General features: G+C 33.6%; 1 protein-coding gene across 1 annotated transcript; it reads right to left on the bottom strand.

The window, feature by feature from the left end:
* Positions 1-11,914: 11,914 nt before the first annotated feature.
* Positions 11,915-17,301, bottom strand: LOC143075509 (uncharacterized). Its single transcript, XM_076250948.1, has 2 exons — positions 16,684-17,301; positions 11,915-12,999 (listed from the first exon to the last, which is right to left on the bottom strand). Exons 1-2 carry the CDS (start codon positions 17,063-17,065, stop codon positions 12,401-12,403), a joined length of 981 nt encoding a protein of 326 aa, XP_076107063.1. The 5' UTR covers positions 17,066-17,301; the 3' UTR covers positions 11,915-12,400.
* Between the last annotated feature and the right edge of the window lie 1,314 nt (positions 17,302-18,615).

Below are 18,615 nucleotides of genomic sequence, written 5' to 3'. Positions count from 1 at the left end.
TTTGATGGGTTTGAGCTTTTGAATTTGCCATTTGATTAGGGACTTTCCTTTTTGAACAGAGCTTCTTCAACACACATAAAACATAGAAATGTAGATACAATTTCTTTGTTTTAGTCATGACAAAATCTGACTTTGTAAAGAACCAAACTGATTTCTAAATCAATTACACCAAAGATGTATTTTAAAAACATTTTAAGACTTTCTGTACGCTTCAGAATTTAATACAATTTGACAAAAAAGAAGATCATCAGGTGAAATGGTTGAGTGTTTTGTGCATTATTGAAGAAATCACAATCAAATTAACGCAGATTTTCGTATCACTTTTTCGTTTCACACTCCGACCACAACCATAAAAGCACATTAATTTATGAATGGTGTGACCATGACCTTTGATTATATAATTGAATTGGCAAAATAACTATGGTTAAAATAGTCTGACTTAGACATGTTAGATTGTAGGAAACATTCTAGGAAATTTTAAATATCTAAAAGGAAAAGTACAAAATTTGTAGATTATGACCCATTGGACAAAAAGCTCCTTATTAGATCTAATGTCAATAGGACATACCAATTAACAAGTTTTACTAGTCAACTAAATGATAACATAGCAAAACAAAATTGATTCATCCTCTTTCCTCCAAGTTTAATATATAGGAAATCCCAAACATCAATTTCATCAACAAATTTGAATGGCTGCATAATAATTATCTGCATGAATTATGTAACCTTTTCTTGGTTTTTGTGCAAAAGTAAAAAGGTTTAGATTAATATGTACATTGTAGTCTGTGTCTGTCACAAGTCAGGAACGTGTAATACAGTGGTTGACTTTTGTTGCTGTATATTATATTTTTGTGGGTGTTTTGTACATAAATCAGGCTGATAGTTTTCTTGTTTAAATTGCTTTACATTCGTCATTTCTTTTTACAGCTTGCTATGCAGTATCGGATTTTCTCATTGGCAATCATACCGCATCATGCATTAGCATTCATATCGCATCTTTTTATATATATTTTAAGACATAATGCTCTCAAGTATAACACACAAGACAGCTTCTATAATTGTTGTACAATGAATTAATTATAAGAGGAGTCATTTTAAATAGACAAATGCTTTCATTCCACAGGAGTACTCTTGTTTATGTATAAAAACAAATAAGATAGTTGAATGTTATACACCAGATCACTGCTGTGACCTTCATCAATGGAAGGTCTCAAACCAAACATGCAGTATTGAATGAACATTTTTTTTCTTCATATCTGTCAATTTATCCGTTTTATGCTTTTGAAATAACATACATAAAACATTTCAGGTTCAATAGTGTGTTAGATTTGTACAAACTTATGGACGGACACGGGTATATCTACATAATCTAGTCATATTTGTGGCGGAGTATAATAAAATCCAATCTAAGTATCTACTTCAAATATAAAAAAACCAACATGCAGTATAGGTGACATCTATCTATACTATTAAACGAGAAGACCTCATTTTGTGTGTCGCTTCTCTTCCGTCCACAATAAATTAATCATCATGCCTCTGTGTCCGAAAGGTACCATGTATTGTCGCATTTGTCATCCATTCTTATGGTTTCTATACTAATAAACGAGAAGACCTCATTTTGTGTGTCGCTTCTCTTCCGTCCACAATAAATTAATCATCATGCCTCTGTGTCCGAAAGGTACCATGTATTGTCGCATTTGTCATCCATTCTTATGATTATTCAGTTTGGGTTATTTTGGGAGAAAAACGAAAAAAATGCATCCGGATATTTTTCCGTCATTGGACGAAATTTTAAGTCAGACTAGACATCCGGTTTGCGTTTTTTCTGTACTTTGTATATACCAAAGGCTATGAATAACGTGTATTATTTTGCTATCTGCTATCATTTTCAAGTTTACTATCCACGGCGGTCACTGAGTTTATTAAATAGAGAGGGTCTATATAATATGTCAATGACCGCCGTGCATCGATTAGTAAATTGAGAGTTGATAGTAAAAAGCAAATACACTTTATTTGTAGTAGATCATAGTAATGTATGTTCATAATATACAGAAAAAACGATAACCGCATTTTTGAAACCAATAGAAAAAAAATAATAGGAGTTTTTGAGGGAAAAAATTAGGAGCCGGGCTAGAAAAACAATTGTCATGTCCCAAAGTACCAATAACTTTTGATACCTTTTCTGAAATTCTTCAGTCATAAAATCTTTTACAAAAATTCATCGAGTCACTAAGAATATTAAATAGAGAGAGTCTATGTAATATAAATACATCAATGACCGCCGTGGATTGATTAGGTAACTGAGAATTGATAGTAAAAAGAAAACACACTTTATTTATAGTAATGTACGTTCATAACATACTAAACGTATGTTCATATTGAAATAAATAGAAAAAGGAGAAGGGGTTGAAAAACAATTGTCCTGTCCCTAAGTACCTATAACTTTTATTACCTTTCTCAAGTCATTATTTTTTTTCACAAAACTTCATCCTACAACACTTTACATACTTTCAACCACGCTCTGGATGCCCGTGCTTTCGTGGGTGTGTTCTAGCATTTATCATCCTTGCTTAAAGTATTTCAGTTTGGGTTATTTTGGGAGGAAAACGAAAATATAGGCGTCCATATATTGTTTCCGTCATCGGACTGACATTTTGAGAAATATAAAAGACTTCCGCTACCCTTTAAGCCTTTTTGAAATTAAACATAAATTGCACAAGTTTGAGCTTTCTAAAAATCTGTGAGAGTGTGCGTTATGAGTGTGCCCCTCTTGAGGTGTGCCTAGATTAGGAAAAGTTATAAAATACAGATAATGCTTTTTTTTAAACGTTGTGTATGGATATTGTTTAGCAAAACAAATCGTGCATATTGCAGATTGACAAAGCAAATAAACGTGTACAGAAAATTGATATTTTAATATCGAATTTCAGTGTGAAATATATGCATAATAAAACGAACATGAATTAATGACAGTTGATCGGAACTGATATACACATAGTTAATATCCCGGCTTTTAATGACTTATCCTGAACGAGAAAAGTCTGTAATTCTTTATCTTATTTAAACCAATGGATGTTGCTGATTCTCAGCCTCACCATAAAGTAACCAATCAGTGATCAGTAATTATTTCAAGATGGCGTGTATGTCTACTGAAATTAATAGCTCCGCACCGTGATGCGAAGCAATAAGTTCGTCTTGGGACAGAACAATTATTTTTTTTGCGTTTTTCGGTATACTATGATCATACATATACTATATATAAAGTGTATTTGCTATTTATATATATTATCAATTCCAATAGTTTGCTATCCACGGTGGTCACTGAAATATTTCTGTATACTACATACATATATACTATGAATGAATTGTATAAATTTGCTATAATTTACTATAAATTCCAATAGTTTTTTTGTGATTTTACTTTTTACTGGGGTGACTTATAATATATCAGTGACACTTTTATATAGTAATTATAGTATATATATATATATGTATGTTCATAGTATACAGAAAAACAGAAAAAATAAAAATCGGTATTTGGAAAAAAGGGGGAGGGCAACAAATAAAATGTGCCCAGTCCCCAAGTACCTTTGACTTTTGATACCTCACCTGGAATTCTCCAGTTATTTTGTTTTATTTTTTACAGTTTATATACGCTCCATTTCCCGCGATTTCGCGGGTGTGTTCTAGTAAGTATTTATTTATAAACAAATGTAAGTTCCCATACATTATTTATCCAGATTACATAAATTCTAACAGCTTTTAACCAAAAAATGTTTTGAAAGCAGTGATTTTTTTGATGAATAAAGTTTCCAACCGTTAATAAAATTATGTTGGTAAGTGTATATGTGTCATTTCATATACTACCATTGGGCTCACCATTGTATATGCCTATTGGGACTCAAATTTCAGCAAGTTTTCCACAAAAAGTTGGAAAAAAAAAACATTGCATCAGCATATATTGTAAATTGTATATTGTATCATGACATCTAAGCATAGAAATGTGCAAATAGGAAAAATAAAGGTATTTTATGTGTAAATATGTGTTATGACCTAAACTGACCAAAATTTTTTTTTTTTTCAATCATACATGGCCCGAGACAATTTTATACTCATGTGATATGATACTAGTAACTTTTTTTCTATTTAAGGTACATTTAATATATGTAGAATAATTATTTAAACTAAAATAACTTAAAAAAATCCCTTTTATAGGCACAGGTTCTTATCAATTTGAATTTTGAATTATTGTAATAAATTAGTTTTCCAGTTTGATTTTATTTTTAACGCTTGTCGTTTTGGGGGCTCTTTATAGCTTGCTGTTCGGTGTGAGCCAAAGCTCCGTGTTGTAGGCCGTACTTTGACCTTTAATCGTTACCTTTTTATACATTATGACTTGGTAGGAGAGTTGTCTCATTGGCACTCATACCCCATCTTCTTATTTAAATATACAAAATTTTGCAATGTATTATTTTTTTAAATCCAAAACCTTAATAGTTGAAATTATTAGATTATATGTAACAAAATAACCACCCAACGTTAAAATATAACAAGAGGCTGTCACAACGACAGCAAACCGGATTTATTAACATTTATTTGTGTCCTGGCAATATCACAAGAACCATAACTGATGAATGCTGAAAGTGAAAATCGTCAATATCAAATTTGACCTCCATTTTGTAGTCAGTATCAACATATTAAAATTTGAAAAGCTTAGATTGAATGGTTCATTAGTAAATGCAACAACGTGAATGGAAACGCCATTTTACGATCTTTCAAGAACTATATAACTCCTAAACGGTAAAAGTCAAAATCGTCATTATTAAACTTGACCTCTATTTTGTCATCAGTAACAACATATAAAAATTTCAAAAGCTTTGGTTGAATGGTTTATGAGAAAATGCACGGACACGACTGGAAACACCATTTTTCAATCTTTCAAGAACCATAACTCCTGAACCGTAAAAGTCAAAATCGTCATTATTGAGCTTGACCTCCATTTTGTCATCAGTAACAATATATTAAAATTTGGGAAGCTTTGGTAGAACAGTTCATGCGTAAATGCACGGACACGACTGGAAACTCCATTTTTCAATCTTCCAAGAACCATAACTCCTGAACCGTAAAAGTCAAAATCGTCATTATTGAACTTGACCTCCATTTTGTCATCGGTAAGGGAGCTACCATTTGATTTTTATGGGGGGCTAGGATGAAATTTGAAAAAAATAGGCAGGACAGGAGTTTTGAGTAAAAGAAAAAGGCAGGATGAGACACTTTGCAAAAAGAAAAAGGCAGGATGACAATTTAGGTAAAAAAAAGTCAGGATGAACTAAGGGAGCTACCCTTTGATTTTTATGGGGGGGGGGGGGGGGGGGGGGGGGCTAGGAGGAAAAATTTTGTCCTGCATTTTTTTAGCTGTAATTTCTGTCCTGCCTTTTTTATTTTTCACTCTGTTCGGTCCTGCCTTTTTTTTTTTAGTTATTCCTGATTTTTTTTACCTAAATTGTCGTCCTGACCTTTTTTTTTTTAGCAAGTGTCTCTTCCTGCCTTTTTTTTTTAACTCAAAACTCCTGTCCTGCCTATTTTTTTCAAATTTCATCCTAGCCCTCCCATAAAAACTAAATGGTAGCTCCCTAATAAAAAAAAAAGGCAGGACCGAATAGAGTGAAAAATAAAAAGGCAGGACAGAGATTACAACTAAAAAAAAATGCAGGACAAAATTTTTCATCCTAAAAAAAATCCGGTTAAAAATGGGCATATTGTTATTAAATATTAATTTTATCGTCAACTGTTTTATAATTCCATAATCTAAGGTTATTCCAAGTTTTTTTTATCCTTCTTTTTTTCTTTTCAATTCGAAAACACAATTTAGGAAGGAGGTATTGTGGTTAATGCATAGACTTTTTTTTACATGTTCCACTTTTAACGTTCAGTTTGGGGCCATTGTCACCCACCTTTTTCTAAACCCTGGATCCACATCTGTTTAGTGCATTTCTTTTGGACAATAAATGAAAATAAATCACACTTGTACTTTCTCGATAAGATTTTTATAGTGCAATGTATTATGTACTACTTTCAGGTAAAATTTCTCTAATGATTTTATCATTCCTTTTTTTAAAAATATTTGTCGAGGAAAGTTGTGTACGTTTTATGTGACGTCATCAGACATGGTCGCCATTTTTCATAACTCACAATAAGAAAATTTAGAAGAAAACAAGAAAATTTAACGTCACAATTAAATTTCAACCAATCATTTGCCGAGAACAGAATTTTCACTAGCGAGGAGAAATATTTTTCTCACACCGGTCAGGAAATGTGAAAATAGCACAAAAATTTGAGAAAGTTATGTTGTGAACTATGATGTTTGCATTTGTTAGTGACGCAATGATTCTATATTATGCAAATCCATTGTTTGATTACATTCAAATGTAGAAATAGTGAAAGATCACAAACTTTCACTTCCCATATGTTTATGTATCGATGTACGTTCATTTAAGTGTTGATACAAGTATTCAATAAAGAAATAACAATAGTATAAAATCAGTAAAACAACATGAATAAACTTTTACATTTTGCCTCTGTGATAATAACTATTATTCATAATAATTCCCAACTAATTAATCATAACCTAATTTGAATTAATCTAAAAAATTCATTTCGTCCATGAAAAGTGGACTGATCTAGCAAAACACATTTTGGTATAACTTTTTGATTAAGGCATTTTACATAAGATTTTGCAAAGAGAATGCAATTCTAATCGAACAGTAACTGTAAATTGCTTGAAATATATAGTTTAATATGCATCTTATCGTCAAATATTCAACACAGCTTAATATGTGCAAAGTTTTAGAAGATAAATCTACAGAGGCAGATCCAGAGTTTTTAAAAAAGGGGTAGAAAGGGGGGGGGTATCCCCCCGATAACTGAATATATAAACATAAGCAAAATTATTAGATTTTTTTGGATTGGAAATAAAAAGTACATATATATAATGCTTGAAGAGCTCATTTTTTTTTTTTTACCAATTTCTTAATTTCATTAAATAAAATCCCAGCGAGATTACCCAGTACAAACAGGAATTACCAGAGAAACACCTTAGGGGAAATCGATTGTGTGACAAAAGAAATCAGAGCAAAACGACTCATATTCAAATAAACTAGACTAATAACAGAGTAAATAACAAATCTGTTTGCAAACGAAACTCCTGCCCTTTCTCCCGAAAATCAAATGGTCATTACATATGGTGTATAACTATTACTGAAGTCGACAACTAAAATGCCAGACTGAAATCTAAGATCTGCAAATAAATGGTAGACAACCCATCTGGACCCTAAGGTCTGTAAATACTTTGTCAAAACATTTCACCAGTTTCATGAACTACCGTATGGTTATAATACAGACTCATGGTTGTCAATGTTTTTTCACAGATTTAGCTGAAAATCATTTTCGTTAATTTTACGCGTGCAAAGATTTGATGGTCGTGGTTAACTCTTGTGCTTGGATCATTAGCAGGCGATGTACATTACTTACATTACAGTTTGTTTCTGTTGTTTACATACAATTTACTCATGTTTCCTAATTATGTTTTTTTTTTTCTCAAAGGTCTAGAGCTGACAAAACTGGTCGATTTGAAGGGACTTACATTACAGAGCATATGTTGAACATGAAAACATAGTAATTTCACATTCACAGTACACTGTGATAAAAATAATACCTTTTATGCATACAAAGGGGACCAAGTGGCTCTTTTCTCTAACATGTTGACAATTTGCATAAAATCAAGGGAACAATACATATCTGCCTATGACAATTGTTGTCATATATTGATTAACCTAGAATTGATATTTAAAAAAACATTGGTTGTACTTTGATTTTTTATTCTTCCTACAGCTATTTTTTTTTTTTTTTTTATATGAAAATTGAATTTGATCAACGTTTAAGCTTCTTGAACTTACAACCTTGAAACGTCTACAATTTAACATATTCTAATTTTTTATTTTTTTTAAATTGTTTGAACTGATAACAGTATTGACCAAAGGTTATATGAAAGCTGTTCATATTTTTTTTAAATTGTTTGAACTGATAACAGTATTTACCAAAGGTTATATGAAACCTGTTCATAAGTGTTTTTTCTATCATTTCAAGGGGGAAATATTTATTTAGTGGAAAAATAAATTCAAAAATTTAATAATAATAATGTGTTCATAAATTCTAGTTTTACGGGTAAAATGAAGTAATTAGATGGAATTTATGCTTTTGTGACGGATCCTGGTCTTATTTTCATATTTACAGAAGATTGTTTGAACGTACGATAAAGCGTTGTACGGTTCAAACGAGTCCGTAGACATACATGAAATACTCCGCATTATATAATAACGGTAAAGGTAGAACTCATGAGGGAAAAAAAGTCAAATATAATCTTTTAAGGCAAAAGCATTTATCTTACCTCCTATACATTTCTAGGAATGTGATTGGTTAAAAGCGTCCGCGTGAAGACCGTGTATATTTGATATTAGGTTAGTAGGGAGGCGGGGCTTATTTCATACACGGTTAGTAGAGGAGTTGCGTCCCTTTGTATTCAATATTAGGTAGTAGGGAGGCGGGGCTTATTTCATACACGGTTAGAAGTGGTGTTACGTTCCTTTATAAAACAATCGGAACTGAGAAAAAATCTTAAAGGTTTCAACAGACGAAGAAATTGATGATTAAGATTGAAACAAATTCATTAAACACATTTAAACCTAACAAGTTGTTATCGTTGGCTATTGTTCTTGTAGGATCAATGGAAGTAGTTTCTTAATGCTTTAGTATTGACTCAGTATTAAAACTGGCTTGCTCATTTTGATAGATCACAAGTCTACATTTTACACGTTAAGATAGTCGGTAAGATAAATTCGTTACATAGCGTGCTAGTGACGTAATTACGGTATATATGGGGTCAGTAAATTCCATATGGGGATTCGAGCTTCGCTCTCACCCCATATGGAATTTACTGACCCCATATATTCGCTCTCACCCCATATGGAATTTACTGACCCAATATATACCGTATTAGGTCACTAGCACACTATGTAACTAATAGTCCATATGCATCAACATTAAAGACGACTATCTCTCCTTTTGTTTGAAACTGTTAATAAAGACATGAATACATGATACATGTATGCCAGACATTTTTGTATTTCATTTGCAAACAACGTTTAAAGTGTACATTTAAGATAAAGCTGAAACTAAAATAGTTGACATCTTCAACATAAGCCAAAGCCGAAATTGAGTCCAAAGCGGATTAGGAAACCAAAAATAGTTTAAAGGCTCATGTATAAATGTTTGTTTTATTAAGTTGTAATGAATAAAGCTGTATTTTCATTTATATCTTTATTAAGATGACAATATGACATCGATTATAACATGAATCATCCATTTTTATGGTTCTCGCTATTCAGCGAATAGTAATATTCCATCCTTTACTGAACATACTAGTTAATTCATTTACTATCAAAAACTTTATCTATGATACAAATTCATTATGAATAATGTTTCATGGAGGTTAGTAAGTAAGTAAGTAAATTTTATTAAGAGTCGGCATATATATATATATAACAGACAAAACATGACATCTGGTGAGCTCTTTAACCGACTATCACATAAAAATCATGCAGCATCATGCAAATACTAACAAATAAAAATGAAAAAGCATGCAAATATAATCAAAGCCAATTTATTTTATTTATTAGCCTCCAGAGTCAAAGCTCATGTGGCAAGCGCCTCTATGTGCATTGAACGGAGGAATCAGCAAATCACTTGAATATCATAAAATAATAACAAACTAAAAAGCATAAAAACAATAAATAAATAAATTATTAAGCACTAGCATTTAATAGCAGATATATTTAATAAATGCATAAAAAGCAGAGCAAAAGGCCAATATAAAAAGAAAGAAAGACATTTCAACTTTGAGACAGCACTGAAAAGGTCATTCCTGCACGTATTTTTAATGCAGAGGGTCTATAGTAATCAATTTAAGGAAACTAAGGGAAAAATGGTCAAGTTTGATGAATCGCAACATGCACTTACATTTATACAACATAAATTTTCAAAGATATTTGACAAAGTGTCAAGTTCAATTCCTCTCGTTTAGTCCAAGCTCTTGCGTAGTCAGAATTTTTATTCATTTTGAAGTTATGGCTCTAGTTGCTATTTTGAGGTTCTCTAAACTAAGGACCATGAGATGTCAACTTTCGGAGACGTTTATGTTGAATTATGTTTGGATCCACAGTAATAACATGGTCAGAGGGGTTGTAATTATAAGGGGAGTGGGAACAGTCACATGTCAGGGTTTTTGTTAAGAAATGTTCTAAATCCAGGTCCTGCAATGCTTGCTTATAGTTAAATACTTTGTTCGATCTTGTAATGCAGTTCAATTTGATGTATACCGCTAAATTGTCAAAATCTTTTAAAATAAGAAAAGATGCATTGAACTTTGACATTGCCGATGATAAGGCACAAAATTATAAAGATTTCGTGTGCTCTCGCCATGTACCTTACTGAAAAAATCCTCTAGCTAACGTTTTAGGCAAAAGTTTTAAGCAATCAATAGTTGAATTTATTTAACGTATTAGAAAAAAAATCCTGCGGGAATATAATCACTTTTCAGAAGCTACAATGACCGGAAAGATTGAAAACAAACTTCGATACGTTGTCATTTTTATCCAAAAGGGTATTTAAATTCATAAAACTGTAATCTCTTACATTTATTCCGTTTTGAGAAATATTTTATAGTTTCCAATGGAAAAATATTTCTTTTAGTTATTAATACAAAAATTGTTAAATATAGACGTCTTTTCCGGCTTATTTGTACTTTGTGTTTACTTTATTCAAGACCCATGAAAGAGTAATAACAGAAATCGTATTTTACAAAAAGGCCATATACATATATAATTATCTAAGTATCAATAGCATAAGTCTAGTACCTATCACTTCAACTTCATTAGGTTTTTGATGTTTAAAAATCATGAATCTACCAATAAGATATCTAATAGTTTTTACACGCCCGACTAAGTTAGAAAGTTGCATGGTATGTACAAACTAGTTCGGCCGTGCTTCTGTCCGTCCGTTAACACTCTATAGACTAAAATGTTGATAGAAGATGTGGTATGATTGCCATTGAGACAACTATCCACCAGAGACCAAATGAGATAGAAGTTTACCGTACGGACTTCAACAAATAGCAAAACTAATCCTAATAAAACTAATAGTTTAGAAGTTAGTCAGTGGCAGTGTCATTTTCATTTTCTTACTTTTGATAATTCTGTCAAAGAGAGGGAGGAGAAACACAAACTTTTTTTAAAGCGAAGTACATGTATAAGGAGATTTCGGACAATATTACATTTCAAGGACGGTGTTTCTGAAAGTTTATTTTAAAGCTGAGATTCTCGGTTTAGTGAGGCTACAGAATGAGATCTGACAACTACTAATGTGGTAAATTTGATCTCTTGTATTATACATAATGATAAACATATCGATAATCTAACAGATTTTATGGAAAATAAAGTGTATATGCTTGACGAATTAAATATTCCAAAGAAAAGAAATTCTTTGGACAGGATAAAAAAAATGGATACGGGAAACGATTGTTAGATTTATGTAAAGGAAACAATTTATTTATTGTAAATGGTCGAATCGGTGATGATAGACAGTATGGTAAATTAACATGTAGAAATAGCAGTATTGTAGATTATTGTATTAGTAGTGTTAAGTTGTTAAAATATTTTACTAATTTTCATGTACTTGATTTTTGCACCTTCTATTCTGATGTTCATTAGAGATAACTTTGTCGAGCACTAAGCAAGATTTTGTAAACAATCAGTGTTTAATTAAAGAATCAAGTTTAAGGCAAAGCATAACAAACAAGCAATTTATGTGGAATTAACGGCCACAGTTCACTTTGAATGACGAGGTCTGACATGATAACAGAATGCCGACATGATTGATTTAACTGACAAATCTGTGCACCATTGGTAGCAATGGATGCTCAAGTTCCTCCAGGTTAAATCCTAAAGAGAACGAGGGCCATGATCCCCAAATACGTCGGGTCTTATTCGCATCACCCCCTGGTTTCAGGGGAGTAAAGATTAACAATTTCTAGATTAAACAAACAGTTAAGCTCGAACTGGTACCAATTCAGAACCGGCCACTCAGGGTAGACATGAGATGGTCTCAACAGAACTTCCTGCGGTAACGCAGGAAAGTAAAAAACTAATATGATCCGACGTACAATACAGGAACGGATCATGACCCCTTAATCTTGCCACGTGAGTGAGTCTATACACACTCATTAAATACCCCCCCCCTTTTTTTTTTTTTTTAACCCCTTGAAAACCATAAGAAATTCTATTTTAAATTATACTTCTGGGAAACGCCGGATTTTTTGAGATGATAGGAAAGTTTCAATACCCCCTTGTATGTTATTCAAGTATATATCATAACCAATATCGGATAAGTGAGTTCCGTCATATCTATACAAGTTCATCTCTCGAGCTCGGATATTAGGATGCTGAATAACACAGTGCCCATCATTCAAGGCATAATTGTTGATAGCCGAGTTTACTCGTTTTCGAGATCTTTCGATAGCTTTTCCATCTGTAGCACCGTGCCAATACCTTCGCATTAACATTTCACTCCATACGATGCGAGTGTTAGGTAGAAGTAAATGCAGACGCAGAATATCCCTTTCAATATTTTGGATGAGTTCCAAAGATTTAACTTTGACCAGATCATTGGAACCAAGCTGAATGATTATCATGGCGGGAGGAGAAAATTTGTCAACTGCATGGGATACCTTGGCATTAAAATCATTCCACAACATACCCCTTTTTCCAAACCAGCGTATGTACACCCCTCTGCTTTGAAGACCAATGTTTGGGCCCCCGTATCTCGTTTTTGCATTTGTCTGTGCCCAATATACAATTGAAGATCCGACGAACCAAATAGCTTTTGAACCTAAAAGGAGGTAATATGTATTATAATATTAAAAACACTTCGTTTGAGCTGTAATGAAAGTTAAATTTAAGACTCAGATACGAATATATCGTAAATATGCAACGGAAGACCATCGACCGCACTGCTTGATAATATCGTCTTTAACACCATTTTTTGCCATGTCAGTAGCTCGTCCTATCCGAAAAGAATGAGAACGAATGTGGAACGGTAGTTCACAGAAACCCAAACATTTTTGAAGCAGGGAACAAAATTGATATTTTGTTAAGGCCAAACCATTAAAATGTGTATATAATTTATTTGATCCATTTACGCCGGAGTAACGAACCTGCAAGTAAGATTGTAATAGCGTGATTGGACAGATATTCGAATCTGCATGGCTTTGAATGATCAGGGTTATGGAAGTATGCTTTTGATCGGTTTTTGAGCTGCATATTTTTACATGTAATTCGGTTTGACTCTTACTCTTATCAAAAGTGATATCTTCACATTTCAATGCATGTCCGCTTTCGTCAGTACGACTGTTTATAGCCAACTCACTTACCCGTAGCATGGCGAAATACGCAAGAGAAAAAGCAGAAGAAAACAATATAGTTTCATATTGAGAATTGCAGACGCTCTGTAGACTGTGAATTAAACGTTTTAACAAGTCGAACGATATCGGCGTTCGAACATCTGGTTTTTGCGGATTTTTTCTACGCAATCCTTCAATCATTTTGCAGATGATGAATGATTTCGTGTTATCTGTTACATTGTTAATCTTGTGTGTGTGTGCCAATCCGGATATGTAGGTAGAAACAGTAGACGCAGAGAAACCTTTGTACGACAGGTATGCTATGAATTGAGCTATTTCGTCGATAGGTACCGGCCAAATATCGCGATTGTTATAAATAATGCGAAACTTTTTTAAACATTCTACTGCTGTTTTATAAGTTTTCCAGGAGTTCGGAGCCATTGAACATTTAAGTAATAGGTCTGCCTCGTCTTTTAAACATTCCAGAGATGGGCCGGAATCGAGTATGGGTTTGCATCTGCTGTGGGGCATAGTTTCCGGAACTTCTGAAAATCACAACGAGAGAGGGAGTCAGCAAGAGAATTCAAATGACCTGGGATATGTTCGGCTTTAATCAATATGTTGCATTCCAAGCAGGCCAATACAAGTTTTCTGATTAGGGACATAACACTTGTCGACTTTGAAGACTTTTTATTGATTATAGAAACTACGCTCTGGTTATCTATGTGAAATAAAATTTTCTTGTTTTTTAACATGCCTCCCCAAATGTCCAAAGCAACGACTACAGGGAACAGTTCTAGAAAGGTAATATCGGTTAAAATTCCAGAATTTATCCAATTGTGGGGCCAACTCGCCTGGGCCCATTTCCCTTCAAAATAAATACCAAAGCCTTTTCCGACCCCACCTGCACTGTCAGTGAACAATTCGAGATCTGAGTTTGATGACCAGAATTTATCCAGAATTACGGTAGTACCGTTGTAGTTTGATAGAAATAGTAACCAAATATTAAGGTCTTCTTTCATAGCCTTAGTTATTCTGGTTCTGTGTTGGGGCCTACGCAAATTGCAAGTGGCGTCAATCAAACGACGACAAAAGGCTCGACCCGGGACAATTACTTGACATGCAAAATTTAGTATACCAATCAAAGATTGTAAATCCCGAAGGGTGATTTTGGATCTACCTAAACAATAAGAAATTCTGGCTTTTAACTCAATAAGTTTGTCTTCGGGGAGACGCATTATCATGTTGATAGTGTCAAATTCTATACCAAGGAATATCAACACTTCCGTTGGCTCGACCGTTTTTTCCTCTGCTAACGGAACCCCCCAAAGTTTACAAGAATCCTGAAAACACTTTAGAGTGTCGTGGCATTGAGAAGTTTGTGCCTCGCCTCCAAACAGAAAATCGTCCAAATAATGTAAAATATTGTCGTTTTTTGACTGTTGCTGTACAACCCAATGCAAGGCGGTGGAAAAGGATTCAAATAGCGCCGAGCTAATACTGGCCCCCATTGGGAGGCATTTATCAAAGAAATATTGATTCTCAAATTTGAACCCCATCAGATCAAAATCACCCGGAGAGAGTCTTAGCAAACGAAAAGCCGATTTTACGTCGCACTTGGCCAAGAGCGTGTTCTTTTTCAATCTGTGAATCATATTGACAGCGTCGTCTATACTTGAGTATTTTACAGAACAGTACTGCTTGTCAATAAAGTCATTAACGGAGTGATTTATAGGAAAGGACAAATTATGAATTAACCTGAATTCTGAACTAGATTTTTTAGGGATAACCGAGATCGGAGAAACACGAAAGGTGGGGAACGGAGGTTCTGAAAAAGGACCAGCTACCCTACCCAGGTTAATTTCTTTAAGGATTTTGTCCCTGGCTATGGTGGCTTTCTCCCCATTCATTTCTTTAGAATCTATATCCATAGGAAGTCTCGGACCGGAGTATTTTAGTTTAAACCCCGCTTCGAGACCTTGTATCAGGTCTCGCGCAACCTCTTGATGTGGGTAATTTTTGAGAGCTTTCTTTACTTCATCGACGTTTATTGGCGAGTTACCCAGAGAATACAAATGCTTGTAACCTGCAAATTAAAAACAAAAACAAACACAAATTAATTAACATGATAAATATAGTAAATACATTTTTTCTAGTACAAAGAGAGATAACTCGACCATTTCTAGCAAACAAGTTCAAATGTACTGAAAGATATCTCTCACGTGTGCTAAATCTGTATTCTATTTATACTCGGTTACATCCTCTGTTTCATATATATATACGTCATTATGTAGTTATAATTAAACTGGATCGGGAACTGAACATGTCTGTTCAATAAGCCACACATAACAATATCTAAATATAATTTCTAGGAAAAATGATGTTTACAAAAACAAGGTAAACAAAAACAAAGCGGAATTAATTTCTGCATTCTAAATAAGGATGACTACCATTACATTTCGAGCATTTGTGAGCAAATTTGCAATTCTTGCCAAATGTACAAGTACCCTTGTTATTGAATAATCTGCATGTAAACACGCGTCGTTGTCCTACATTTTGACTCGACGCCCCACTTGTCGATGAATTCCCACTATGCGATTGATGGTTATTGCCATTTGAAATTCCTGTGTTAAAAGAAGGACTAACGTTCGGAGTAGATACACATAGTAACCACAGCTCCATATCGACAACTCCCCATGAAGAAAAGGGGGAAAAAACTTTACGTAACCTAAATTGCTCATCATAATGAACCCAGCCTCCAGAGTAACCCCTTGAGGCTGCCATTCTGACTGTTTGCATGTATTTGAAAAATTCCAGACCTTTGTTGGGCCATTTTTCAAGCATGACACTTCCATAAATCATGAATGCGGAAGTCCAGACATAAATACTTTTTATGGGGCTTTTCTTTTGGTTAACTAGGGATAAAACACCCCCTTTAACTACCAGTTCACCCTCTAAATTTTGCTCGTTTACAAGGTCCCGGGTGGATTTTAGAAGAACGTTCAGGTCAATAAATTCACCGTTCCATATTTTTTCCTTAATTTTGACCGGAATATGGGATGAAATGGGATCGAACACACTTGAAATGTATGAAGGGGATTGGTCCACTTGTAAACGAGTATCTAAAGACCCAGCAGCCGACCCGTGAGAAACATTTGAGACAGTTAACATACCAAGGTTGTTGTTTGCTGGACTCATCACTCCGCTGGGGCCAGGTTGTGGAGTCAGTGGTAACAAATCTCCCCTTGGTCTGTCCAGTGCGTCTCCCTCGTTGCCATTTGGACTTTCTGTATCCATCTCATCTTGAATCCTGAAAGGCACGAATGGGGGTTCCTGATGTGCGTCTGATACAATGTTAATAGCTGCACACCTAGCAATTGCCAAATTAGGATCTGTCGCTGCTCTAGACACTTGAACGGTTCTTGTCGTGTTCTGTGATTTTGAAAGTGCTCCTCGTGTTGACGGCACTTTGCCTTTTCTAGATTTCTTTGCTGGACCTGCAGGCTGCTGTGAAACCTTTTTGGGAACATTACGAGGCCTTTTCGGTGGTTTCATATCTGATTAGAAATCTATAAGTTGCGGATGTCGAAGATTTTTTGACGATTGTCTTTTGAAACTTTTGAAACTTTCACTTATCCAGAGCGGCTAGTTCAACTGTGAGGCTGAAGTCACGTGATGTTTATAAGCCGGAAGCGAGATGCGGATCCGAATGATAAAATATGTCAATTAAGGAAAATAAATATATTAATCAAATCTCTTTCATTAAATTGGTTTATCTTATAAGTGATAAACCTTATTAAATACTGGAACAGATACATCTAACCGTCCAGAAAATATAAAACAAATGGGACAATGATAAAACTGTGGATTTTCAAAATGGGATAGATGTAGAAGAGATTTACGCTCTAATTGAAGAGATTAATAAAGTTGAAGCAAATATGAACAAAAATGAAATGAACCTGATTGTTAATAACATGTGTGACTTATTTTTGGATTCTGCCAGGGCAACATTTGGGGTAACCAAAACTAGCGGTTTAAAGAAATATAAAAACAAGCCTGTAAAATTGGATAAAGAATGGTTTGATTATGATTATAAATTTCCTCGCCAAAATTATCGCAAACTCAAAAGAAATTTTAAGAACAGCAGTTCAGAAGAAAATCGCCAAATTATGAAATCTTCGGAGAAACAATACAATTTTTTTTTAGTTAAAGCAATTATTGCACATAGAAAGAAAATGGCAAAAATAATTAACACATTGAGATCCAATAACTCAAAAGAGTATTGGAAATTACTTAACAGTAGAAAAAAGAGAGACCAACCTGACATCCCTATCAACTGTTACAAATTATTCGATTTTTTCAAAAATCTGAACGCCGCCCCAGATGATGAAGAAAATACAAATATTTCAACTCTAAACCCGAATGATGTCGATAGGCTTAATGAAAATTTAAACACAAGAATTTCTAAAGACGAAATTCTTAAGGGCATTAAAAACCTGAAAAATGATAAAGCATTTGGGGATGATCGTAGGTCCGTGTAACACTGATCAATTCAAAGTTTTAAAAAGTTTACGAAATTTTAGATTTTTGGAATTTTGATCAAAGTTTTTAAATATCAAAATTTCAAATTGTGTAAAAGTTTTGAAATTTTGAAATTTTAACCAAATTATTAAAATATTAAAATTCTAAATATCGTTTTTAAATTTGATAGTTTAGGAATTTGGTCAAACTTTTAAAATACTAAACCTTACGTGCAATTTTGATTTTTTCACTTTTTAAAAGTTTGATTTTTTAAATTTTTGATTAAATATCAAAAATAGAAAAGGGGCAAAAAGAGGGGTACCTGTAAAAAGCAAAACCAAATGCGGAACGAAACGAAACAATATGAATTGAAAACATACTGATACTTATAAGTTAATGTATGAAATAAAACCACAGACAGACAGTTGTAAGCGGTAAAAAATTGGATGACAAAATAAATATTTCTCAAAAGAAGAGAATTCATTTCAAAACCAAATGTACGGATTTGATATTTCTCATTTTACTAGCACCCATATTTTAGGAGAAACAGGAGTAACAGTAAAAACTGAACAACTCGCAGTAGG

This window comes from Mytilus galloprovincialis, chromosome 1, assembly GCF_965363235.1.
Source record: "Mytilus galloprovincialis chromosome 1, xbMytGall1.hap1.1, whole genome shotgun sequence".
Taxonomy (NCBI): Eukaryota; Metazoa; Mollusca; class Bivalvia; order Mytilida; family Mytilidae; genus Mytilus; species Mytilus galloprovincialis.
The sequence above is the reverse complement of the archived record's forward strand: the minus strand, read 5'-3'. Positions and strand labels throughout refer to the sequence as shown.